Below are 27429 nucleotides of genomic sequence, written 5' to 3'. Positions count from 1 at the left end.
TTTATTGGAGCTCTTTTTATTTTTTATTTTTTTAGCAATCTGACACTGTACAAAGAGTTTAAGTGGCCAGTAAAACTCATTCCTTAAAATTGTTGGCTTTTAAGTAACAGGCCACATTTGAATTCCTATCAGAGCTTTCTAACATGACAGCTGTGCAAGCCCATGACTTTTTCTTGTATCCGAAACTGGTTGTGGGTCTCCTGTCTGAGGAATAGAAATCGGGAAAGCCTCTAAAGCTGCCACAATGTCCTCAAATGCATTGCAAAGTTGGCAAACTTCATTGCCCTTGTTTATCTTAGTAACACTGGGCTAAACATAAAAGGAAAATGCAGTGAACAGTAACGAAAGTAGGAGGTTAGGTCTGAACCTGGAAGGGTTGGTAAGGCTGATGACGATTCAGAATCATGTTCTTAGGAATAAAGCAGTTTTTCAAGAGTAGGCCAAAAAGCCTACATTAAAGGGAAAAACTGCTACTAATGAATTGAACATTCAGGTTTACCCGTTTCCTAGAAGACTATGAACAAAACAACAGAAGCCGAACCATCACACGTAGCTTAGCATGTATTCTCATAGAGTAATTTATAGGGCATATAGAACAATGCCTTTTCTAAGTTTTCACTTGATGTTTAAAATTTTTTGATTTATTATGTCACCATATTAAGCCAATTCAATCAATCATATCCAAAAGTACCTCTAAGAAGGACAAAGAATCCACAAATCCAAAAGGTAATTTCTGCAAGGCTTGTTTCCACACTAAAATACATAATATTATTACCCAAACTCTTTTCATGTTGAGCCATCCCATCTTGTTCAGGAAAGCATGATAATGAAAATCTTGAAGGACTGCACTGCTGCTAAGATGCTGCTTCCTATATGCACCGTTTTAGACTATGCTTTACCTTTGCACTTCCCTTGTAGTATTAAAGTAACAAATAAACAGTCCTTTAGCTAAGGGCCCCTGCCTTATCTTAAGTGAAACATAAAATAAGCTAACTGCATTAGTTTCTTGCTAGAATTGGTTTAAAATCTATTTACCAAAAAGAAATAGTAAATTTTTTACATAAAATTTTACATTTAGATAAAATGGTGCTTTTAAAGAAATGATTCAGTATCTTCATTGTAGAATCATTCATTCTAGAAAAGAGGGTGAATTTCACTATGTATTATTGTTTGTATTTTCCAGATAGGGTCTCGCTGTAGCCCAGGATGACCTGGAATTCACTATGTAGTCTCAGGTCTGCTTCAAACTCATAGAGACCCTCCTATCTCTGCCTCCCTAGTATTGTGTGTAGTACCACATGCTGCTGTTAATACTTTTTTTTTTTTTTGCTTAGTATTAAATCTGTTTCATTGGTTAAAACAGTACATGTTGGGCTGTAGAGATAGCTTAGCAGTTCAGGCATTTGCCTACAAAGCCAGAAGACCTAGATCTGATTCTCCAGAACCCATGTAAGCAAGAGGCACAAAGTGGAACATGCATTTGACTTCATTTGCAGTAGCTGGAAGCTCTGGTGTGCCCATTCTGCTCTCTCTCTCTCTCACACACACACACACACATGCACAGTTTCTCACTCTCTCTCTCTCTCACACTCACTTGCTTGGTCTCTTTTTCCTGAGGATCCAGACCTGAGTCCTTTGGCTATGCAGGCAAGCATTTTAACTGGTAAGCCATGTCTCCAGGCTGGGTTTGTTAGTTTTGAGGAGGTTGGAGGCCTAGCCCTGGCTGACCTGGAAATCACTTTGGTGCCCAAGCAGTTCTGCATCTGACAGTGATGCTTTTACTTCAGTTTCCCAAGTGCTGGTATTGAAGAAAACTTACCTTTTGCTGTTAAGGCTGTGGTGGTGAGAAAGGTATTCAGAGGACAAGTATATATATTGGGGGAAGAGATCCTTTGCTTTTCCTTTCCCTTTTTTGGTTAATATTTCTTTGTTCATGTGTCTTTTTACTAAGTTATGAAACACACACACACACACACACACACACACACACACACACACACAGAGAGAGAGAGAGAGAGAGAGAGAGAGAGAGAGAGAAGAGAGAGAGAGAATGGGCACACCAGGATACTGTGTGCCAATGTAAATAAGCTCCAGAGGCATGTGCCACTCTGTGCATGTGGCTAAACATGAGAATCAAACTCTGGCCATTTTCCTTGGCAAAAAAGCATCTGTAATCACTGACCCATCTTTCCAGCCTGCCTTTTCTTTTTCAAAGGCATAAATCTATGCAGTAGTGCCTGGGACCTAACGTCCACCTTGTGTTGGGTGGTCATTTAAAAGAGATCTTTCCCAGCAAACCTGTTCCTTTCTGTTTCTGCCTTTGCCAAACTTCTAAGCCTTTGGCAGCTCTCCTGATAAATACAAAGTGTTGTATTGAGTTTTGGGCACTAACCTATGATATAGGGAATGTGGCGGGATACAGGACTCACATGACACTCACGTGAACATGGACATAAAGTCTTAAGAGTGAGTCATTGAAGAAGCAGATCCCCCCTCTTTTCATCCAGGATTTAAAGTAGGGCCTTCATGTGCATCTCTCATGGATCCTGGTTCACAGGGCACACTGAAGTAACGAATGTATGATGAGGGGAGAATTTTGACAGTATTTATGGCTTCATTTCTCAGATGTCACTCACCAAGCTCTAATATTTTGAATTCTCTTGAAACATTGTCTATGAGACTTCAAGGAAGATTTCCTATAAAGTTTATATTAAATGCTCACTAGCACACATTATAACTTATAAAGTGGTTTCTTGGCACTAGAATGCCATCTATCTAGGTTCCAACATGCTCACTGTGAGTGAGAGGACACTCACTAGTACCATTTGGATGCTGCTATTTTCTGTTGTGTTGCTTCTCTCTCTCCAGGCTTTTTTTTTTTTTTTTAATGTGTTAGTTACTTACTCTAGCCTAGGGTGACCTGGAATTCACTATGCAGACTCAGGATGGCCTTGAACTTGATTAAAGGCACGCACCATCAATCCCAGCAGAGAGAGACAGACAGAATGCGCATGCCATAGCCTCTAGCCACTACAAACTAACTCCAGATGCATGAATCAACCTGTGCATCTGGCTCTACATGGGTACTGAGGACTTGAACTTGGGTCTTTAGGTTTTGAGGTAAGTGTCTTAACTACTGAGGCATCTCTCCAGCACACTCCCCCCCACCTTTTCTTCTTGGTTAGTCTCTGCTGTCACTTGAGGATGCTGCTGTAACAGCGCTGCTTCTGGTTTTCAGAGCACAGCCATACATGCTGGCCTTTGTGTTGGCCAAGCTGTGCTCTCTGAGTAATGCACGGGCCTCATCACCTCTGAGTAACACTTACTCTGTTGTCTTCCTAGTGGAGGTTGTTACCACTCATGACAACAGTCTTAATAATAAAGATGAAGACACAGAATCCAGTGAAAAGGTAAAACAATCTTTCTTCATCTTTAATATTGCTTTCTTAATTTCCTGGTTTTAGTTCAGGTCATCCATGGCCATTAAACCATGCCACTGAGTATTATAGATACTAATAGATTTCAGACTTTGTTTTCCAGAATGGTGGAAGGGTAGCCACTTAGCAACTGTTACATTTTGCAAATGGACAATTGCCTATGCAGGGTCAGGTGAAATGGTGTATGAGGGGTCATCCTTCAGCAAGGAAGCCTAGTCTTCTCCTGGGGATCTGCTGTAATTCATGAGGTAATGACAGGTATCAAGAGCTCTTCCTGGAAATGATCACTGTTTTGAATGGTGTATCTCATTCTTGTGTTGTAAGCTTGTAACCTTGCCAGTGATTGATGGTTTTTAATAGTCAGAATGAAAAATAAATCAAGGTATCAGTGAGTCTCATGACTTTTTACACTGTGTTTGCTTCTATAATTGTAGATGGAACCCACAAAAGATGATAAAAATTGTAAGTATACTATTATTAATATTTATGGAAATATGTAAGTCCTTACTGGATTCTCTTAGAATAGTGATGATGTTTGTAATGTTTTACAGGTTGAAAGAGCAGGAAAAAACCTTCAAAATAAAGCTAGTTGTCTAAGTGAAAACTTGTTGGAATGTTTTCTCTAGTTCTTGGAGGCAATTTCACTCACTGCTCCATGATAGGATCTGGTGTGCTTCTGCATCTTGTGATTTGAATACATATGTGATTTTCCCTGAGGTCATGTTTTCTCACAAGATATTTGAAAGTTTAGTCACAATTACCCTCATCTTCTTCCTTAAAAAAGTCTATGACAAACATGTATATTACATGAACATTCTGTAAATTAAAGCATGCAGTGCACTATATTTATACCTGGGATTGGTGTAGTATCACCTCTAATGCAGGACAAAATGAATAGTCTTAGCTCTCAAATTTCTATGTAGACAAACAAGAACATGAATCCAGAAATAGGGGCCATTGCTATTTCTCACAGGTTGTTATGCAGACAATACCCAGAGGAGAGCAGAGACAACACTGCCTGTGGACTCCTCAAGTACTCCCCCCTCTAGTTCCCAGGTCTAACCATTCTTAGAGAGGCTCCTCTGTCATCACCTAAGCTGTACCAGAAATAGGAATGGAGTGACAGACTTTGATTATGTCCATCCTTTCACCACTTAGAACGATATTATGTTTCATGTGGGATGAAATGAACATAATCACATGGCCAAGAGTCAATTGTACTTTGGCATCATCTACAAAATCTGTGAACCACGGGAAAACTGAGGTTGGTGTTGTGTGTTCCAGTGCAGCTTCATTGTTGTAGTTAGGAGTAGGGGAGTCACGAGCTCTGCTGACTTCTTCCAGATGTTAGTGACAGAGAACATTTGGATGTGTGCATTGTAAAGCCTGAAGTGAAACTCACACAAGCAAAAATACTTGTTTCCTCACTGTACTGAGCTTTCATCAGAAAATGGATGATCATTTGCTCTGTGCTCCTTTTTGTGGAACTATTGTCATGAACTAGACATGTTTTCTTAATAGCTAATAAATAACAGAGAGTGAACATCAGACGTATAAGCTGAATTCTGTGAAGACTTAATCATTTTGTATTATAGGAATTTTGTATTATAGGAATAAATGAGAAAGCACTTTGTTAGATTTAAAGATCATGTTTCATCAGCAAACACCTGTTCCTGTTCATCTTAATATATTTTTTTAATGTCTCTGCCTTTCTTCCATAATGCCAATATCAGCTGTCTTCAGTTGTTGCTGCCTTCTGTCAATCATGATCATGTTCTTAGATCCAGGTTCTATGGACTTGGACCATGAGGTTACTGCCAGATCTCAAGAGTACCAGCATCACATAGAGTGTCAAAAATTCTATGACTGTTTGATCACAGGGGAAAAACATATTGTGCTCAAAGAGTTAAGCAAAACAGGGTGAAATTGGCAGTTGTGTACTATTATGAAATGCTTGTACTTTAAATAGAGAAATATTTATTGGTGATAATATGGACAGAAACTAGTTATAAATGTGACATAATGCAATTTGTACAGCAGATTCCCAACTGTTTTTGATCAACTTTCATAATCCAGTAAAAATTAGCAGCAAATCCAAGCATTATTGATCCTCATATATTGAAATGACCTGAAATGTCATGAGGATTAAAATACAGGATTTCTTAGAGCCCAGAGATTCCTGAAAATCAATGTGTACCTGATATTGGACTCAAATTCCCTTGCCTACACTTCCTCAGTGTTGAGATGACTGGCAAGTGCTATGCTATTCAGCAGAGCTTGATATTTGTGTATCATCTATGAAGGATATATTTGCAAAGACCAGTCTCCCTTGTGTATTTTCTTTCTGTTCTTTTCTCATTCTTCTTTTAGCCAGAAGCATGAGCCTGTGACAGCTCAGCCCACAATCGCTAGTCATTCACTGCAGCTAGACTTAACAACATACAGAAAGCTCCCCAAGGGATTACACCTCATAGTTAAGGACATGCTGACAGTTGTATTCTTTCCGCTTAGGTTCACTCCCAACAATTTTGGAAAAAGGACCATCAGATGATGTAAGAGAATCTTTTTGTGACTTATGTAGAATCTTCCCTTTATATTCTTTCAGTGTGCGTAATTCTTGTGCAGACATATTTCTGGGTGTTGTGGAGTTGAATAAGAATCTCCTGCAAATCAATTCATCACATCCAAGGATAGTTAATATGACTCCTAAATGGCAGAACAATTCCAGGGCAAATGATTTATCTTCTTACACTAAGGATTGTGTATTTCAAAGTGTAACTGTACTTGTGCATGAAATGTTCTTGAACAGTTCAGCTGTTGGCTTTGGGAAATCTTTGTTAGTTTGTGAAAAATTTCATTTAACTCAGAATACCTGCTTTCCCAAAGTAATACAAAGAAAGCCTTGCCATGGTATTGCCTGCCTCTCACCGTGTTTTCTTTTCTTTAATTGCAGGAATCCTGTATGATGTCACTGGGTATGTATTCTAAAGCTATTCCTTTATTTTATTTTATTTTTATTTTTATTTATTTATTTATTTATTTATTTGAGAGTGACAGACACAGAGAGAAAGACAGATAGAGGGAGAGAGAGAGAATGGGCGTGCCAGGGCTTCCAGCCTCTGAAAATGAACTCCTTGTGCATCTGGCTAACGTGGGACCTGGGGAACCGAGCCTCAAACCGGGGTCCTTAGGCTTCACAGGCAAGCGCTTAACCGCTAAGCCATCTCTCCAGCCCAAGAATTCTTATACTATAACTAAGCCTTTGACCTTTCACTATATCAAGCATAGACCCTGATTCTGTAATAAGTGCACCATCAGTTGAGTTACTTTGTTTCCTTGTAGCTGATCAAAAGGAGGATGAAATTACTCCAGGCATGACAGAACATGCAGAGCCACATTTTGTTCAGGTAATACATCCTTTTCTTTTGCAAGCTTGAAAGGATACTGTCATGATTCCTTCATTATTGGTGGATATCATATAAACACTGAGGTTTATAATGTACATTATTAGTCTTTGCCTTGAAAGTGTACTAAATGGAATTTTACCCATTCAGCCCTGATTTCAAAAGTAATTGCCAGGGTAGGTGGATCATTGCATTACTCTGGCATCTTCCTTTGCCTGGAGGAACTGTTTATATTGAAACTAAAATGTGAGTAATATTTACTCAAATGTGGACAGGCTTGTTATGTATGGTCAAAAATGTATATGTGTTTTTCTAAGTACTCTCTTCTGATACTTCTTAAGGCTTCTATGTTTGGAATAGTGCATATGGTGTTCCTTGAGTTCTGTGTGGTGGAAGATTCTTATGTCCATTGTTGTGATATTGATAATACCTGTCAGTGATGAGGCCTGGTGTAGGCTATGGGACCATAGAGACCATTCGCTCCCCCCTTTAGAAAGGAGGAAGCTCACCCAATAGCAGGATGTTTCTGAGTTTCTCTATCTTATAGCCTTGTACATTAGGGACTCTCAATGAAGGCTAAAGATAGAGAACTGGTCTTTGTAACAGCTTAAGCATCAAAAGTACTCTATTTCACAATGCATCCAGCATCAAATGTCTTTTAACTGCAAGACAGAAGACACTAACATAGTCTTGGACTGACAGTTCTTTTCTGTCCTGGATCCCAGTTTCCCAAGTCACTGGGAGAACCAAGGAATCTGATCAAATAGAACCCAGCTTGATATGAAACTCAGATTGTTTTTTCCTCTCTCCATTACAGGTTGGCTCATGGAAGACAGGATTGTGTATGTATTTTGAAATCATTTTCTGAAGACATGCTTTAATTAAGAATGGTATAAATATTGGTTCTTTTATCTGTTTCACCACTATGATCTGTGACTTCTGCTGGGAAGGAAGATTGAGGATATGGCCCTTGGATTCAGCAGTGTTCCCTTCATTTTCTTTTGATTTTGTGAATGATTGCATGTCTGTGTATAGGTCTTTTTTTTTCATGAGGACATTAGTATTTATCCCAAGTACTTAACTCAATTTTCAATGGCAGTTTCATAAGAGAAAAAATAAATTCACAACACAGACTCTGCATACATGAACTAGTTACAACCTCATGAAATACATGTATTGTAGATTTATTTCACTGGGTTCCTCACCACAGATGAATAAACCACCACACAGAGGTAAGTGACTGGGCTCAGCAACTGTAGGGGTGCAAAAGCCACAAAATATTCCCAAATATGTGCTCCAGTATTTCTTTTGAAGTTCCACCTCTATTTATTCCACCAGCTCAGTAGGCACTGTGTAAGAGTGCTAGACTATCAGAGTTGGTTATATAGCTCGATTGGTAGAGAGCTTCTTTTGCATGCAGAAATCCTATAGTTAATTCCCATGTTGATGTACAGAAAAAGATACTGTAATTGTTGTATGCATACCAGGGATACTGCAGTTAACAAAATCCCAAACACTATCATGTCTGCCACATTGGTTATGAGAGAGACTGGGCATGGTGGCATACTTATTTATCCCAGCACACAGGGGTGGGGCAGAGTTAGAAAGATCTGCATGACTTGTACCAAGCGTGAGACTTCAAAGAGAATTCCAGGTCTCAGGAGTCAAAGTGAGAAACTATCTAAAAAATAAATAAATAAATATATATATATATATATATATATATATATATATATATATATATATATATATATATATTTGTACATACATACACACACACACACACACACACACATACATATATATATAAAGCTGTGGCAGCATTCACCTGCTGACATACACAAGAAAATGAAATAAAATCAGAGATTCTTTCAGTGAAATCATGGCTTCTGAAAATGAGAGACACTCCACATGAAAATTTGTAAATGTGTGGGGTGTGTATAATAACTGATTTCTAATAGGCATGTGTCATTATTGCTAGAACTTTTGAAATACATTAGCAAATTGTCCAGCATGATTAGGAGCACAAAGAGCAACAGAGCTTAGCGATTGTGTTTACTCAGATTGCCATTCAACAATTGTTAGGGTCAGTCATCCCATTGGTAGCACACTTATGCAGGAAGCTGGAAGCTGCTCAAAAAGTACTTTTTTCAGACTGATAATGTGCATGTTGACAGGGAAATGGAAGCATACGGAGCCAACCCACTGTGTGTATTTGTGTCAACACCATTGAAAAGTGTGACTGGATGTCATTTTTTCAGAATACTTCATCATTAACGTGTATGTATGTGTGCAGGCCTTGGCTATGTAGGACCTTGGTAAGAGGAGTAAGAATCAAGTTTAAATGAAGACAGCATGCACCAATCCCTACATTCAAATCCTAGCACTTACCAAAAGCAGAACTAGTTGAGTAGTCCTGCAATGCTACACCTCAGGAGAAAAAGGCATTAGGATCAGAAATTCAAGGTTATCTCCAGCTACAATATTACTGTTTGAAATAATAATGTTTATAGAAGAAGGTGTTATGACATTTTTAGTGTCATAGTTCAAAGAACAGAACAGAGGCATCATATTAACTAGGTTTATTCTTTATAAAGGTTGAAAATGAAGTTGGATATTGGTCATTAGGTACCATACCCAAATTTCTGTCATGCTGGTCTTTTTCTAAATTATTTCTTCCACAAAATTATTGGTCTGAGGTATACTCCACATAAGGCAGATCTTAAGAACACACTGAATATCATAATCTGCCTGAAGCCCCACTCAGGAAGAGATGTCTATACTTGGAGGCATGTAATGAAAACAAATGTTTGACCTTGGAATTACTCACTTCCCTCTGTTGTCCTGGCATTATGCTGGCATAAGTCTATTGGGAATACATTCTGAGTCTTGACCTTACTAAGTACAACAAATTCTGGGCAGGTGTTGTAGCTTGTGTTCTCTTGTATACTGTGAGTAAAAGTGGAAGAGTTGGAGTAGTGTATTTCAAGAAGCAAAAGTGTTAATTATCGAGCTCATTAGTACAGAGCCAGCCATAGAATTTAAATATGCATTTAAAATCCAAGTTTTGTTGGACCTCGGCCTCTCAAAGTCTGAGGTATGAGCCTCACTCGGTGTTACAGGTTAGCCAGAAAGATTTCCAGACTTCTGGTGCTCCATTGAGAACCTGTTTCTCATTGATTGGTAGGCTCATAGCTATCTATGTAATAGAGCCAGTTCACATCATATGCTACACATTTTTCCAATGGGGGAACAAGTCAGACCTGCATAAAACTGATATGATTATCATTTATGTTAAATACCCATGTCCACCCCTTGGCAAATCACTGACACAGTTATCCTTTTATTTGTGTCTTTCACTGCTTTTTACATTTGCTACAATTGGTAAACACAAATTGATACTTTCTAGCCTAGCTCAGCACTTTACATTGCTTCACTCCTTAGGATGGTTATTCCTGAGATTTGTATATTCACATGATCACTTTTTGGTATCACAATATTAGTCATTTTTGTGGCAAACCAAATAGATTGCCTATTTTAAAATAAGAAAGTCAGTGAGATATGAGAGAGAGAGGAAGACAGGGAGGGAATTGGTGTGCCGTGGACTCCGGCCACTGCCAGTGGACTCCCGATGCATCTGCTGTCTGTGTGCATGTATGACCTCGTGCCCTTGGTTCACTGTACATCTAGCTTACATGGCAACTGGAGAGTCCAATATAATTCACTGGGCTTCACAGGCAAGCACTTTACCTGCTATGCAATCCGTCATGCCCATCAGTGCTTTTTAAGCCATACCCAGCCACAATACTCCAATAACCAGTTTTTACCCAGTTGCTCAGAAGCCCTGGATACACCTTAGATTCTTTTGGTCTTTTTCATGTCATTCACTAGGAATCAGAGTACAGCTTTTCCATGCTACTCTGTTTTACTAACCAATATATATGTAAGATTCTGCCTTTTTCATTAATGAGTGCACATGAACTGAGTGGTGTCCAACTATTTAGCTTTTCAAGGAAATCATGTTTGATTCGAGTATGGGTGACTACAGTTAACACTGGTATTGCTGTTAGTTTCTTCTTGCTGGCATCGGGAGGGGGGGACACACCTGACAAAAGGCAGCTCATGGGAGCAGGGTGTTTGTTTCAAGTTTACAGTTTTGAGGGGAAGTTTCATTGTGGCAGGGAAAGTATCACACAGCAGACACTGGGCATCACATCCTGTCATATCAGCTGGAAGAGAGCAGAAGGAATGATCTAGCTCTGAACACCAATTGGGCTGCACTAGTAAATCCTCAATGTCTACTCCCATAGTTTTACACTTCCTCCACTAAGGCTTCACTGCCCAAGGACCCTACCAGCTGAGCATGGAATATTAGGCTTAATCACAAACTTAGAAGGCACTGGGGACATCTTACATTCCAATTTACAGTCGGTTTTTGCTTTCCTAGGAATGTTTTATTTTATTCTTTATTTTATTTTTCAATGTAGGGTCTGCTCTATCACAGGCTGACCTGGAATTCAATCTGTAGTCTCTGGGTGGCCTTAAATTCATGGTGATCCTCTTACCTCGACCTTGCAAGTGCTGGGAATAAAGGCATGCACCACTATGCATAGTACTAAAATGATTTTTTTGTGGACTTAGCTCTGAATCTCTCCTAGAAAAATATGTTACATCATTGGTGTTGCATTCCATAATGCAAGTATGTTTGCTCTTATAAATATTTAAATATTTATGTTTAAATTAAAAAATATTAGGCAGTGGTGGTTCCAGATAGGGTCTCCTTGCTCAGGCTTATCTGGAATTCATTCAGTAGTCTCAAGTGGTCTTGAACTCACAGTGAACCTCCTACCTCTGCCTCCCAAGTACTGGGATTAAAGGCATGTACCACCATGACCTAAGCCTTTAAATTATAATTATTATACCCTTTCTAATGAACATTTTAGTTCTATGCACCTGCATATCATCCTTGCTTTGTTGCATTCCACACGTTATTCTAAATTGTTGTTTTCTTCAGGTCAACATATCCGCAGAGCTTTTTCTACTCCTCACCTTTCAAACTATGTCGTTCCACTGTGTACTACAACTGGTAAGTATTTTGGAGATTTCAACCTCATCTCTTGTCAATTTCTGATTAAGTTGCATATTGGTCTGGTATTTTATGTTCATGTTGTGGAATTGTACATGTTCACTTGTGTGAAAATTTGTTTTTGTTTTGGATATCTTTGAGATAACTCTGAAAACTTTTAGACATAAACAGTTATGGGGAGAGATTTCAGTCAGATTCACTAGTGATAGTTCTCCTGCAAAGCAGCCCTGAAAGAGTACAATCCAGTACATCCATGCATGGGTTTTCAGGGTTTGAATTTTCTCTATGATGGGACAGCTACTGTCTAATCCAACTCTTTAACTAGAGAGTGGAGGTCTGTACAGGGTAAATTAGGATGCCATCAAGCATATTGATCATGAATAATTATTCCTTCAGTATATAAGCATTGGTTATTTTCCAGGATCCTGAAATACATATGATGTATTGTGGATGGGAGAAATTTGGGCAGTCTTTATGTTTTCGTGTTCACAGATGTCACCCAATTAACTATATTTTTTGAATACTCTTAGAACATAGTTTGTTTTTACAATATCCTAAAAAATTTGTGATTAGATGCCACAAGGATGAATTTTAACTCACACTGTTTCATGGCTTTGGAATTTCACCCACTGAGGCTCAGAAGTGATCATTATGAGTGATAGGTCACTTACACACTTTCCTGTTGTCTTTTCTTGACATTACCAGAATGCCAAGGGATAAGTTTCTTATTTCTTTGCTACTTTTTCTTTAGTATCTGATTTCAATGATTGGGTGCTAGAATGACTACCTAAGCTCTATTGCACAGCCCTGAAGCATCAAGTGTATTCTAAGTAAAATGTGAATCATAGCACCAAAGACCAACAGTTACTCTGTTGCGTTCCTAGATGTAGCAGATACCTCAGCAGAGGTGGAATATATGGACAAGGAAACCCCAATTGAAGTAAGCGAAAAGGTAAAGCTACTTGCTCTTGCTTGAACTAAAAATGTTGCTTAATTTCCAGTTCTTATTTGATTTTGACATCAAAATATGAAACCGAGCATTAAGGATACTCAAATATAGCAGATCCTATTTTCTGGAATAGTAGAAAAAACAATAACAACTGTTTAATTGTTTGAAATGGCATTTGTAAGATGTAGCTTCAGGTTCCACACTGTACACTAGGCCTATTCCTACTTGGAAGCAGTGTCTTGTCCTGGGATGAAGTATTTTGAATTCATGACCTAAAGACAGATAGAAATAACTTGTCCACACAGACACCATGGGCTCCCAGTGATGTATCTTATCATTGTTTGGTAACCCTTTCATTTGAGTGCTTCCTGTATATCCTCAATATAAATAAGAGAAATGATACCATGTGCCAACAAGTCACATGACTTAGTTCTTACAATGTCTGTGCTTCTATAATTGCAGATGTACACTGATGAAAATTTAACTGGTAAGTATTCTAGAATTCCTTTACAAAAGAAAACTTGATGTTGGAATACTCACTGAATTCTCTTTGAGGAGAAATGGTAATACTTGGTTTCTCAAGGCTGAAAGGATTGAGGACATTTTGGAAAAGAAAAAGCACTTTCTATTTCAAGAATTATAGTTAGCTGTCTGAAGCAGTTGACTCAGGATAGATTTACTTGGGCTTGTGTACTTGACGAATGCCAGGGACTTTTGTGCTAATATGGCTTTTTATTTTGAATATACGTGTGATTGTGTCTGAGGTTATGTTTTCTCAGAAGATATTGGAAGATTTAAACACCATTGCCCTCAACCAGTTCCTTAAAAAAACATCTATGGCAAACATCCTTTAAATGAAATCTATGTAAACTAATCATCCAGTCGTGAGTACATTATGACTAAAGTTGGTTTGATATCCCCCTGATGTCGACCCTGAGCTCTCATATTTGTATGTAGACAAGTGGAAAGAAGACTTCAGACATTTGGACATATCTGTTCCTCTCTGATTCACTTTCATACTTATACCTTGTCCAGGAGACACTCACCCAAGAGCAGAGAGTCTATAGAGCTTGTTTGTTCCTGAGGTACTCCAGACTCTACTTCCTAGATCCTTTCTATCCCTAAAGTCCCCTGAGTTGTCACATAAACTATACAAGTAACACGAAGGTGTTTCCATAGACTTTGGCAGAGTTCTTCATGTGATGAGCACCACTATAACTGTTTAAGCTCAGTGCGTAGGTTTGGTGGTGAAAGCAATCAACAGGACAATAATAGTTACCTCTGAGAAGTCTTAGGACATGTATTAAAAATGGTCTACACACTTAAAATTAGTTCAATTATTTTGTGCACTTGACAACTTACCTTTACGAAAACAAAATGCTCAAGTGTTTGCCTGTTAAAGACCTTAGAGCAGGAAAAATCAAGAACTGTAAGTTGGTTGTCTGCCTGGTTGCCATACTGCTTCAGATTTTCTTATGTTTCTGGGTTAAAAGCTTCAAGACACAAACCCTGACAGTTCCCAAATGAATATGGCTATCGTGACAGTCTACTGTGATGTCTGTACTGCTAATTGAGAAGAAACACAGGACATAGAAAATAAAGAATGGAAGGAAAGTTGTGATTATCTTTGTTACCATTATCAACACTTTAACGTTTTATTATATTCATGAACTTAGGATCCCCAGTTAATATGATGGAGAATTTCATAGTACCATTTCCAGGACAATGAAAAAATTGTTTTAAGTGCATGGGAATTTAGTAGAATGGTGTAATGCAATAGTAATATATGCAGATCTGATGGTATTGGTCCATGTAAAGACCATATGACATTTTCATTGACTTCAAATGAGAAGAAGAAATGACCAGAGTGTCACCACATCATACTGTAATGTTAAGGCCTTGTGTAGACTGACCATCTTATACCACTGTAATGTGGACTCTAAGCATAAATACAGAGACTTACTTCTGCCATTAAAGCTTGACCCCCATATCCACTGTTCTTCCACAGAATAAGATAGTATAATTCAAGAAGAAACAAATGATCACATTCTTCTGGCTAAGAGTGAAATGTAGTTAGAAATCAGTTAGGAAATACGGAGGGAGGGCAAAGCTGATTGCAGAGGATCCCCACAGAAGCATTCCTCATGACCTGCTTCTTCATCTACCCTTTCCTTTCATTAGTAAAAGTGTGGTCATTTTTCAATCATGAGAGAAGAAAGGCAAAAGTCTTCCATTGAATGCCAATGTGCAGTATATGTCACTGCAACTTGATTATTAGCTTTAATTGTGAGGCAGGGATTTCTGCAGCCCAGGGATTCATGAAATTCTCTATGATTGGACTTAAACCCTTTGGACATCACTCTCTGGGTGCTGGGATCACATGCATGCGTCACCCAATTCTGCTCACTTTGATTATAGTGTATCATTTATACTGCTGGTAACTATAAAGCCCAGGTTTCTATGTATCATTCATTCCCACAGTTTTCTAGCCAGGAGGCGGGCCCACCAGTAGCTTAGTCCACACTTGCTAATCATCCAGCTCTTTGTACCCTTGTCCACATAACTAAAGTTCCCAGAGTGATCCATAACCACCAGTTACCACCATAATGATAGTTGCTCTGTTTCATCCTAGGTGTGTTGTCAACACAGACACCAAATGATCTACAGCACAAGGTAAAGCACTATTCTTCATCTTCTATCGAAATATATCCCTGTGTTTTAGTCAATGTGAATGATTCTTGCACAAACATTTGTTACTGGGTGGTGTGGAAATGAATTGAACACTCCTGCAAAGCAATTCATGGCTCTCTAGACTATTACTGTTGTCATGTCCCTATATGTGAATGGTAGAAGTATTTCCTCCAGGAATTATTTTCCTTCACACACTAAGGATTTTGTACTGTGTAAAGGGTCTTGAGAAGTGCACTATGCATGAAAACCCTTTGCCCTTTGTAGTGGTGTCTTTTGTGACAACTGTTCAGCTACATAGCCACTGTTTGGACCCACTATACTGCTGTCTGTTTTCCTATGTTATCAAAAGAAATCCAAACCTATGTAAATAATGTAAATGGGATGTCCACATCCTCACTTTGTTAACTTTTCCATACTTGCAGGACTCTACCACATTGAAGCCTGGTATGTATTCTAAATTAGTCATATGTTTGTGAACTATCCTACTGTTTCAGAGCCAAGATCTGTGATCTGACTTCCTGATAGGAATGAGGGTTGGGCTTGGGAAGCCAATAAGATGAGACAATTCTTCCATGAAGACAGCAGGGATAGTCAGTGCAAAAGTGAGGTTTGATCCCAATATATTGAAATGTTCTTGGAGATATTGAGAAGATCTTAACAACTTATATGCCTTTCAAAACATGTGAGGAGAATGACAGGAATCTTTCATTGAAGATAGTGCACCTTATACACCATTTCTGCTTCAGTGTTCATTTTGTTAGAGGATGTCATGTTTACTGTGCACCTGAGATGGCATCAATCTCTTGTGGGTCCACCTTCTGAATTCTGGCATTAGAATCATGTGCCACCCCACTCAATTCAGCTTCATTATTGCATATTAATTAAAGGGACTTTATCATCAAGTGCAAGTCTTCTGAGTGATTACTTCCTGCATGTTTCCCATCCTTCTTCTAGTCAGGAAGTTGGTACATCAGCAACTCACACTTTCTATCCAGCCTCAACTCATGTATACATATGGAACACCCACGAGTTAGTGATAATCACTGGTTACCAATAAACTAACAGATGTTTTGTTTCCCTCTAGATGTTATGCCAGGAAAAATTGCAGGAAAATCAGAAAGTAATGTAAGAACGCTTTAAAATTAATTATGTAGAAATGAAGATCCATGGTTAGTCAATGTGCATTACTCTTTGACAGAAACATGTTCTGGGTTGGGTGCAGTTGGCGGGGAACCTCCTACCTGCTGATTCATTACTCTTCTACAGTTTATATTGTCACATCTATGATAAATGAATGATACAGTGTTTACCTCACAAATGATATTCCTTCTTCTTCTACCAATTGTATCTGAGGGTTGGGGAAATGGCTCAGTGGTTAGAGGCACTCGCTTTTAAAATTGGCCAGCCCACCTTTGATGCCCCAGTACTGACATAAATCCAGAATCATAAAGGGCGTATACGTCTGAAGCTTTTCTTTAGACAGAAAAGTTCCTGGCACTCCTGGTGCAGTTGTACTTTCTCATTCAGACTCTTTGAAATAAATTTTAAAAGAAATTTACAGAAAAGGTTTTCAATTTGAATGAAGGTAGAAAGGAAGTTGTGAAATATACTGTATGTGAAATTCAGTAGCTTTTGGGAATGGTGTCTTATGTGAAAGCTTTGTCGCAATGCGGCCATTAATTAAATCTACTGTGTCTCTGTTTGTTGTCCTGTTATCACAACAATAATAAAGCAGACCTAGGTCAAGTTTACAGCATACCCTGAACAAACAGTAATTTTTCTCTAATTGCAGGATACCAGCAGACCAGAATCTGGTACGTATTCTGGATCAAGTCATTTGTTATGGAAGTTTTTTACTGTTTCAGTCTTGAGATCCCTGAACCTGAGTTCCTGCTAGGAATGAGTGTTGAATGTGTGGTGTTGAGGTGAAAAGGATCTATCCTGATATCTACATTGGATGTCTATGGAAAGCTGAAGTTGATCCTGTATGAGCCAAAGTTGCCTTTTAATGTGTAGAATGGAATAGATTCTCCACTGTCACTATTGACTTTCTTCTGGAAGTTTCTAATGTAGATACATGGAATTTCATAAGTGCCACATGTATCAAGTGTGAAGATGGGCCGGGGAAATGGCTTAACGGTTGAGGCTTTTGCCTCCAAAGTCTAAGGTGCCAGGTTCAAATCCCCAAGGAGGCACTTAAGCCAAATGCACAAGGAAGCGCATGTGTCTAATTTTCATTTGCAGTGGCTATAGGGGCTGGCATGCCTTTCTCTCTTCTCTCTGCCACTTTGTCCTTCTCTCTCCAGACCATACATAAATAAAAAAATTAATTAATTAAACAATTAAAATATAGTGATGGTTGTTATCAGATGATCCTGTCAAATCCAATGAGGAGGACCCATGTTGGATGTGCCCTGCTTCTGGCTGTTAAAGATGACCTTGCCTTGAGGACCTACTCCTACCTGTTTCTACCACTGCCAAAATTTCAAGCCTTTGCTAGTTCTCTTAAAGAAATGTGTCTATGAAGTATTGTATTAGGTTTTCAACAGTGACCTACTTATAAGAAATGTAACAGGAACAAATCTCACGTAGCACTGACATGAACCTGGGCATAAGGGCTTAAAGAGTGAGCCAATGGAGATAGATCTTCTCTAACTCCCTACTGGGACTTACAGTAGTACATTAATGTTCCTCTCTCCTCATTGATCCTAGTTAGGAGGGCATGCTGAAGTATCTAAAATGTACGGGGAGGGGAAAATTTGGCACTCTGTGATTTCATGGTCACTGTGCCACTCCGAATCCATTTTATTTTGAATACTCTTGAACCATTGTCTGTGAGGCATTGAGGATATTTCCCTTAAGAATTTGTGTTAGATTCCACTTAGCATGCATTATGACCCCCATGGCTTAATGAATTTAAAATATCATCTCTCTGGTTTTCAAAGGGACCACTCTAAATGATAGGACTCTAGTTCTCTTCAAGACTATGTCCTTTTTTACATTAACACAATGTGAAGGGCCCAGGTATTCATTTCTTTGCAAATTCATTGTTGTTGCAGCCATGAATCTGATTTCAAATCACAGTCATGCACCCAGTATGCTCTAAGTAAAACATGAGACTCTCACCTGTGGTTAACAGTTATTCTGTTGTCTTCCTAGTTGGCGATGGTACTGTTTATGATCAGCCACACACCAATAATGATGAAGACAGTGAGGCCAATGACAAGGTAAGGTAACCTTTCCTTGCCTGAAATAAAAATGTTGCTTTCTTTATTTCCTGTTGTAGCTGAACTTGGCCATGAATATATAACCCTGAGCATCATAGAAATTTACAAGCATTACCATTCTGCTTTCTGAAATGGTTGAAGAATAGACCCTTCCAAACTGTTTGAGCAAAAGGTCATTTTCAAATGGCAGACTCAGGAAATATATTGTCTATTTGGTCTCTTCTGTGTTGGATGCATTGTCATTTCTAGTGTTCAATGTTTTATAATTCATTATCTACAGAGCCTTACAGGCACATCCCCAGGAAAACATCATGGATTTTCAATGATGTACCTTAGCATTGTTTGTAAAGCTTTGACTGTTTCTAGTATGTCATCCACATTAGGGAGAGGAATAATACCATTTGTCAACAAGTCTCATGACATAGTTATAATGCCTTGGCTTCTCTAATTGCAGGAGGCTGCTGTTGAAAGTGAAAACTGTAAGTCACCTAGAATTCCTTGAAGAAGAAAAACTGTAAATCATAAGATATGTGTTGTATCTTTACTAAGAATTCTTTAGAGAGAAACTGGGATTCTGTGTTCTGGAGTTGAAAAGGGTAGAAGGTATTTTGGTAAGATGGTGATTCTGCACTTCTTGCAAGCTGTTGCACTCACTTTTCCCTTATGTGGGGTCCATCCATGCATAGGGCATGGCTCTTGCCTGAATTTGATTACATGTGGTTCATTATGTTTGCTCAAAAGATATTTCAAAGTGACCACAGCCTTTCTAAAAAGTGTTTATTGCGAACACATGCTTGACTTGAATTATACAAATCAAGTCACTCATACATCAGAACATTTAGAGCTGCAGTTGACTTGTTTCCAAACACGACCACAGGACAAACTGCACCAAGTTAACTGTCAAGTTTGTGTATGTATAGTTGAAATTATAAGTCCAGGAGAATTTGCCAGTGGAGTTCCCTTGACTTAGTCATTGAGGCATTAACCCCAGGACAGAGAGTTTACAATTCTTCTACAGTCCCAAAGAATTCTAGTGTATAGTTTACACATGCGATCCATCTATAGAAACTTACCATAGTTTTTACAAATAGTGACAAAGTATTTGGAAGGTGTTTCCACAGACCCTGGCATAGACATTGATGTGAAAAGCTCAAATATACCCTGATGTTTTATGTCAGATTGCAAGTCTTTGTAGATGGAATCAGTCAAAATGACACTATGACCCATCTCTATAAGGTCTGGGGTTGTGTCTTAGAATCTCCTCTCAAACATGAAAATTAGAGAAATATTTCAATACACTTGATAATCTCACCATGATCCGGGGTGGGGGATCTCTGATTGTTCTTATTAAAGATGTCATAGGAGTGACAAATGTGAACTGAAGGTATTCATACGATTTTCCAGAGATGTATTTCCCTGGTGTTTGCAGAGTTATTTTGTTTAAAGCCTCAGTGTGCAGTAGTGACTAGGTCCATATTCAGCCTCAGCTGGTACTGGCCTAAACCTAGAGAGTAACAATTAAGACAAATACATGGTATAACACAACAAGACCAGAAGGAGAATAAAGTGACATGTGTCATGTGTGGTGGCACATACCATCTCTCCCAGAACATGAAAGGCAGAGGACCAAGAGTGATGGCACATGCCTTTAATCACGATACTCGAGAGGCAGATGTATGAGGATTGTTCTGAGTTTGAGGCCATCTTGCAACTATATAGTGAAATCCAGGTCACCCTGAGATAGAGTGAGACCTTACCTTGAAAGAAAAAGAAAGAAAGAAAAAAGAAAAAAAAGAGGCAGAGATAGGAGAATGACTGTGAGTTCAGGGCCAGCCTGAGAATACCTGATGAATTCCAGGGTATCCTGTGTTAAAATGTGTCCATACACCCCACAAGAAAATGACATTTACTTTTTCTTATAAAACCATAATGATGCCAATATCTCCCACTCTTAAATCATTTATTATTGTAGGACAAAGATTAATAAATTTATATCAGTATAGCTTGTAACCACTGTGAAATTCTATTCCCTAGTATAATGTGTATACCCATGATAAAAGCTTATGCAGTGAAAGATGAATACAGAATTTGTATTGATGAATATCAGAAGGTTAAAATCAGATTAATGGAAGAGAAGACACTAGTGTCATTCTACCTGGCTCCAAGATGGTCTGAAGAAGTGATAGAACCATGACATTTAATCTTAACATGTTTAAAAGGGTTGATCCAACTAGAGAATAGTTGTTTCACTTATATTTGGCTCCTATTACCTAGACAGTACAAAAATACTGTTCCTCAGTTCCTTTAAGGCTTCATGGTGGGTTTCTTTTTCCTCAGAAGACAATGGTTATTAGTAAAACACACCCATGAGTTCTCATATTATAACTAAGTCCTTGACATTTTACCTTATTGAGCAAAGAGCCCTGATTCATTAGTAAGTGCACCATCAGTTGAGAGTTACTTTGTGTTCTTCTAGGTGATGCAAAGGAGGATGAAATTACTCTGTCCATGACTGAAGAGACTCAGACCAATTATGTCCAGGTAATACAACTTTTTCTTTTTGCAAAGCTAGAAAGAATACTTTCCTAATTTCTTTATTTTTGGTGGAAATCATATAGGACCAGTGAGGTTTGTAATATACACTATATTTATTAGAGTGTGTGCCTATGGGGAGGGGAACCTAGAAATTTACCAATTCACCCTTGATTTCAAAGGTCTTTACAAATACCAGTGCAGATTTCACACTGCATATTGTCCTATCTTCCCTTTTCTGGAGCATTTCTATTTAGATTAAAATTTGAGTTAAATTTACTCAAATGTGGACAGGCTTATTTTATATGTTCAAAGACAGCACATATGTTTTGTCTAAGTACCATCTTCTGAAACTTGGTTTGAATAGAGTTAAGGGTATTCCCTGAGGTCAGTGTGGTGGAAGATTCTTATGTCCAATGTGGTATTGATAATACATTTTAGTCATGAAACTAAATGGAAACACAGAGACACCTCACCCTCACCTTTAGAAAGGAGGATATTCACCCCAGAATGGGATGTTTCTAGTTTCTAATGTAGCTGTGTACCTTAGGGACTCTCAACAAAGGCCAAACAGACAAAGCAGGGCTTGGAAACAACATCAGTTTCAAAAGTACTCTTCTTCAGAAAGTACCCAGCATCACAGGCCTTGTGGCAGGAACATAGGAAAGACTAATCCTTTCTTGGACAGGCTGTTCATTTCTATCCTAGATTCCATTTTCCCAAGTCAGTGGGAGAACCAAAGAATCTGGGCAAAGTGAACACAGCTTGATCTAGAACTCAGATTGTTTTTTCTTCTTTCCATTACAGGTTGGATCAAGGAACACTGCATTGTGTAGGTATTCTGAAATCACTTTCTAAAGATACATTTTAAATAAGAATGCTGTAAATATTGGGCTTCCTGTCTTTCTGCTTCACCGCTATGATCTCTGACTTCTGCTGGGAATGAGGTTTGAGTATATAGTCCCTGGAGTCAGTGTTGTTCCCTCCATTTTGTTTCAGATTTTGTGAATGATTGTGTGTCTGTATATAGGTTTTTTTTTTTCCCTTGAGGACATGAATTTTTATCCCAATTATTCAACCTAATTTTTTCTCTCTCTCTCTCTCTTTGGTTTTTTGAAGTAGGGTCTCACTCTAGCCCAGGCTGACCTAAAATACACTATGGAGTCTCAAGTTGGCACCACACTCATGGCGATCCTCCTACCTCTGCCTCCTGAGTGCTGGGATTAAAGGCGTGTGCCACCACACCCAGCTCCAACCTAATTTTCAATGGCAGTTTGTCAAGAAAAAAAAAATTCCAAATACAGACTCTACCTACATTATCTAGTTCCAACCTCATCAAAAACATGTATGGTACATTTATTTCCCTGAGTACCCCTATGCAGATGAATAAACCAATACACAGAAGTAACAAGGCTCACCAAACTGGGATAAAAAAGCCACAAGACAATCTCAAATAAGTGGTAAATATTGTACTTAAAGTACCCACCTCTATTCAGTCCACCATGAGATCAGTAGGCACTGGATAAGAGTTCTAGACTCTCAGAGTTGGTTATGTCTCAGTTGGCGGGGAGCTTATTTTGCACGTAGGAAGCTCATGGGCCAATTCCCAGCATTACTGAAACAAAAGCTATTCATACCAGGGATACTCCAGTTTACAAAGATCTTAAGCACAATCATGATTGCCTCACTGGTCATGAGAGAGGCTGGGCATGGTGGCACATGAATTTAATCCCAGCACTCATGGGTGGAGGCAGAGGTAAAAGGATCACCATTTCAGCCAGCCTGAAACTGATAGTGAACTCGAGGACTTCACGACCTACAGAGAGACTCTAGCTCAAATAAATAAATGAATAAAAATATAAATAAATAAATCTGAGATAGAATTCACCTGTAGATATCACAGTGAATGACATAAAGTCCCACATTCTTCTGGTCAGATCATGGTTTCTGAAAATGAGAGACTCCACATGAAAATAGCGAGTGTGTGCCATAATTACATGTCTAATAGGCGTGGCTCATTATAGCTAGAACTGTTGAAATACTTTCACCAATTGACCAGCATTATTAGGAGTCCAAATAGCAACAGAGCCTAGTGATAGTGTCCACTCAGAATGCCAGTCAATAATTCTTAATCAGGGTCAATCATTCTGTTGGTATTACATTTATGAAAGTGAGCCGGACTCTGCTCAAAAAGTACTTTTTCTGAATGATATTGGGCCTGCTGACAGGGAAATGAAATCACATGGATCTAATCCATTCTGTGGATTTGTATGTTGATACAAATTGAAAAGTGAGGCTGTTTATCATTTTTTCAGAATGCTTCATCATTACGATGTGTCTGTGTGTGCAGGCCTTGCCTATGGAGGACCTTGGCAGGAGTAGTTCAATAGGCTATGAATATAGTGTGCATGAACAGAGCATGCATGAATTCCTGGATTCAATTCCTAGTACTGAACAAAAGAAGACATGGTTGAGTAGTCCTGTCAACCTACACATCCGAAAGAAAGAACAATAGAATCAGATATTAAAAGTTCTCATCAGCTACATTTAAAAAAATTCTTCATTGTATTAGTTTTTATTATTTATGTACATAGTCTGTATACAGTCATGTTGGTACCATAGTTAGCCTCCTCCTTTCATTCCCCCTCTGCTGGGACCTCCCTTGTTGGGGAATGTGGATCGTGCATTGGGGGGTTAGCCATCAGTTATGGGTAAGATGTCTTGTCTCTGTGCATGATGTCCCAACATGTGGCTCTAACCATCTGTCAGCCCCCTCTTTCACAAAGTTCTCTGAGCCATGTTGGGTTTATTTTAGGTCTACTTCAGTCAGAAGGTTTCGGGAGCCTCTGTGTGTGGATACCTTGTTTCATAGGAGTTGAGTGTTCTCTGTGTGTATCTCCTTCACCCTTTTGCTGGTACTAGGTTCACCAAGAAAGCAGCACTCTTGCTCATTTCTTCAATTACTTTGGTTTCAGCTGGGGACCTGGTGAGTTGTGATGTGTTAATTCTGTCTTCAGTATGTGTCCATCTGAAAAAGAGAAGGACATTCTCCAGTGGAAAGTGAAGTCAGCACCAGATAAATGGGATAACCATCATTATTTTACAGATAATTTAATAGGTATGGGCCCTCTTGTAGCCCATGATTGGTGGGAGCTTGATAAAGTAGAGTAGGCTTGTTTTGGGGATATGTTTCTGACTTGTTTCCCAGCTCCAGCTATGGGTTGCATTCCACTGAGCAGTTCAGTTAGCCAAATCAAAAGCATTTGGTTACCCACCATGGGTTTGCATCCACTGTACTTGTATGTACATCATGTCAGGTTGTTTGTTGCTAAGTAGCTTAGAACATGACTTGCTTTGACAAATTTTTCTCATTTGCCCTTACTCACTCATATAACATCTTCTGTCTCTAAACACACTGACTATCTGGAGCCTGGCTCTCTTCCAGATTCCAACCAGGTCACTCCATGTTCCATACTAACAGCACATGGTGTCTTCAGTAGTAGGGTCTTTCCACTAACGTTTGGTGGGTCATCAAGTACTCTGATGGAAACCTGTCTTACTTTGGGAAACCTTGTAGTTCTCTCTGACCAACAGCTAATTGTAGATGTTAGCCATGTAGTGGTACTGGAGGTAACCCAAGGAAAAGAAGGAAGAAATAGTTAGGTAATATAAACAAGGTGGAGATAGATGAGGGAGAGAGAGAGAGAAAAACAGGAGAAGATTAAGGTACAAAACTGGGCACCAATGGCAATGGTACTATAAAGTTGTACATCCTAAAAGATAGACTAAATGGTTGAAACTTCATCATGTCCTTAGAAGGAACACATGAATTATGGGGCCCTGTAGAGACTATGATGAAGACCAATGTTAGTTCATTTTTATTATTAGGTATGGATATATTTTGTATGTAAACATCACATGTTGGTACCATCCTTTCCCTCCTCCATACCCCTTTTCTGAAAAGGCCTTTCAAGTTGGGAATACAGATCCACCCCATGGGGATTGTGGGTCTTGTATTGTGGGGGAGGACAGAGGCCATGTCTCTGTGCACAGCATCCCTCTAACAATCTTTCCACCCCTCTTCCACAAAATTCTCTGAGACATGCTAGGAGCATCTTAATCTCCTTCAGTGATGGGCAACTAGGAACATCTGGATCTCTGGTTTGGTAGATGTTGAGTGTCCTCAGTATGTTTCTCCATCACCCTTGTACTGATATCAGCTTAAATAAGAGAGCAGCACTCTTGCTCATTTCCCTAATTCCTCTGTGGTTTCAGCTGGGGCCGGGGTAGAGCGCACTGGGTTGTTTATCTCCTCAGGTATAGTTCCCATCAGAAAAATAGAAGCAGATTCTCCAACAGAGAGTGAAGTCAGGACTGGTTAACTGGAATAACCATTATTAATTTACAGAGCATTAAAAGAGTTTAGACACTCATATATTCATTATATTCATTCATTGGCTTAAGCAGATTATGTACTGTGGGAGCCTTGAAGGAGTAAGCCCTTCAAGTCTGTGCATCTCATCTAGGTCAAATTGTGGCTGTAAAACACTTTACACTATGTCTTTTGATGCTTTTCATAGTCATGTGGTCAGCTCTGAGAGTCATTATGTCTGTATGCTTGAGGTCTCTAGGTCCCAAGTCTGGCCAGGCTCTGCAGTGTGCTGGCTTTATGTTTATTGTGACAGTGGGAAAAATAAATATGTCTTGCTTCAGTAGCATTTGGTAACTGTGGATATGTGGTCTGGTTTCATTTGCATTAATTTTGTTTATTTTCTACTTTTACAGAACTCATGTTTTCTGATTTCTCAAGTTTGAATTACTCTGTGATTTACCATTCCTTTATTAAATCTTTAAATTTTAATTATTATACTCATTTAATGCATTAATGCACATAACAGTGCTATATACTTCTATTTCAACAATGTTTATGGTGCATTCCACACTTAATTCTAAATTCTTACATTTTTCAGGTGGTTATATTCACAGAACTTTTTCAGCTCCACACTGTTCTGACAGATTCTTTCCTTTGTGTCCTTCAAATGATAAGTGTTTTGGAGGTTGAAACTTCATTTTGTCAATTTCTAATCAAGTGACATAGCGATCTCGTACTACATGTTCATGTGGTGGAATTGTACCAGTCCTTTTGTATGAGAGTTTTTTTGTTGTTGTATTGCTCTGAGATAGCTCTGAATACTTCCAGATGTAAACAGTTATCTATGAGTCAGATCAAGAAATGATAGTTCTCTTGGAATGTGACTCTGAAGGTGTACATTAGAATTCTCTCATGCACACGTCTTCATGGTTTACATCTTGTCCATGGTGGGACTGCAACTGTCTAGTCCAACTTTGACCTAGAGAGTAGAGGGTGGTGTTAGGAGACATTAAGATTCCATGAAGCATCTTGATCATGAAAAATGCCTCCTGCAGTATAGAAGAGTTGGTTATTTTCCAGGATCCCCAAATACCTATGATGTATTTAGGAAGGGAGAATGTTTGGCAGTCTTCATGTTTTCACAATCACAGATGTCACCCACTTAACTGTTTTTTGAATACTTTGGATCATAGTGTTGGTGACAATATCTTAAAATGTTTGTGATTAGCTGCTACATAGTAAGAATTATAACTCTGATTGTTTCATGGCTTTAGAACATCACCCATGGAGGCTCAAAAGTGATCATCATGAGTGAATAGGACACTTACACTATTTCCTGTTGTCTTTCTTTGCCATTAGCAGAATGCCAAGAGAGAAACTACTTATGTTTTTGTAGCTTCTTGTTTAGTGTCTGATATGACTGATGAAGCTGCTGGAGTAACTACTCTATCTAAGCTCTATTGAACAGCCATGAAGCTCCAAGTGTATTCTAAGTAAAACGTGAGCCATAGCACAAAGACCAAAGTTACTCTGTTGTTTTCATAGGTGTACCAGACAGCTCTGCACCTGAGGAATATATGGACAAGGAAACCCCAATTGAAGTGAGTAAAGGGTAAAGGTAAAGGGACCTACTCTTGCCTGAAATAACAATGTTGCTTTATTTCCTGATTTGTTGAGGTTGGTATGAAAATATGATACCAAGCATTATAGATACTTAAGTATAGCAGATCC

At 38.7% G+C, this 27429-nt stretch overlaps 1 protein-coding gene across 1 annotated transcript in view; it reads left to right on the top strand.

The window, feature by feature from the left end:
• The first annotated feature begins 600 nt into the window (after positions 1-600).
• LOC123459448 overlaps positions 601-27429 on the top strand; it is a 53112-nt gene continuing 26283 nt past the window's right edge. The window contains exons 1-13 of the mRNA XM_045146071.1: positions 601-726; positions 3343-3410; positions 3872-3899; positions 5949-5989; positions 6391-6412; positions 6780-6844; positions 7659-7683; positions 11856-11927; positions 12812-12879; positions 13339-13363; positions 21271-21335; positions 22134-22158; positions 27244-27299. Coding sequence (XP_045002006.1) covers positions 3872-3899; positions 5949-5989; positions 6391-6412; positions 6780-6844; positions 7659-7683; positions 11856-11927; positions 12812-12879; positions 13339-13363; positions 21271-21335; positions 22134-22158; positions 27244-27299 — 492 coding nt within the window. The 5' untranslated portion in view covers positions 601-726; positions 3343-3410. The remainder of the gene's footprint in view (positions 727-3342; positions 3411-3871; positions 3900-5948; positions 5990-6390; positions 6413-6779; positions 6845-7658; positions 7684-11855; positions 11928-12811; positions 12880-13338; positions 13364-21270; positions 21336-22133; positions 22159-27243; positions 27300-27429) is intronic.

This window comes from Jaculus jaculus, chromosome 3 (genome assembly GCF_020740685.1).
Source record: "Jaculus jaculus isolate mJacJac1 chromosome 3, mJacJac1.mat.Y.cur, whole genome shotgun sequence".
NCBI classification, from domain to species: domain Eukaryota; kingdom Metazoa; phylum Chordata; class Mammalia; order Rodentia; family Dipodidae; genus Jaculus; species Jaculus jaculus.
This window is presented reverse-complemented; position numbering and strand designations above follow the sequence as displayed.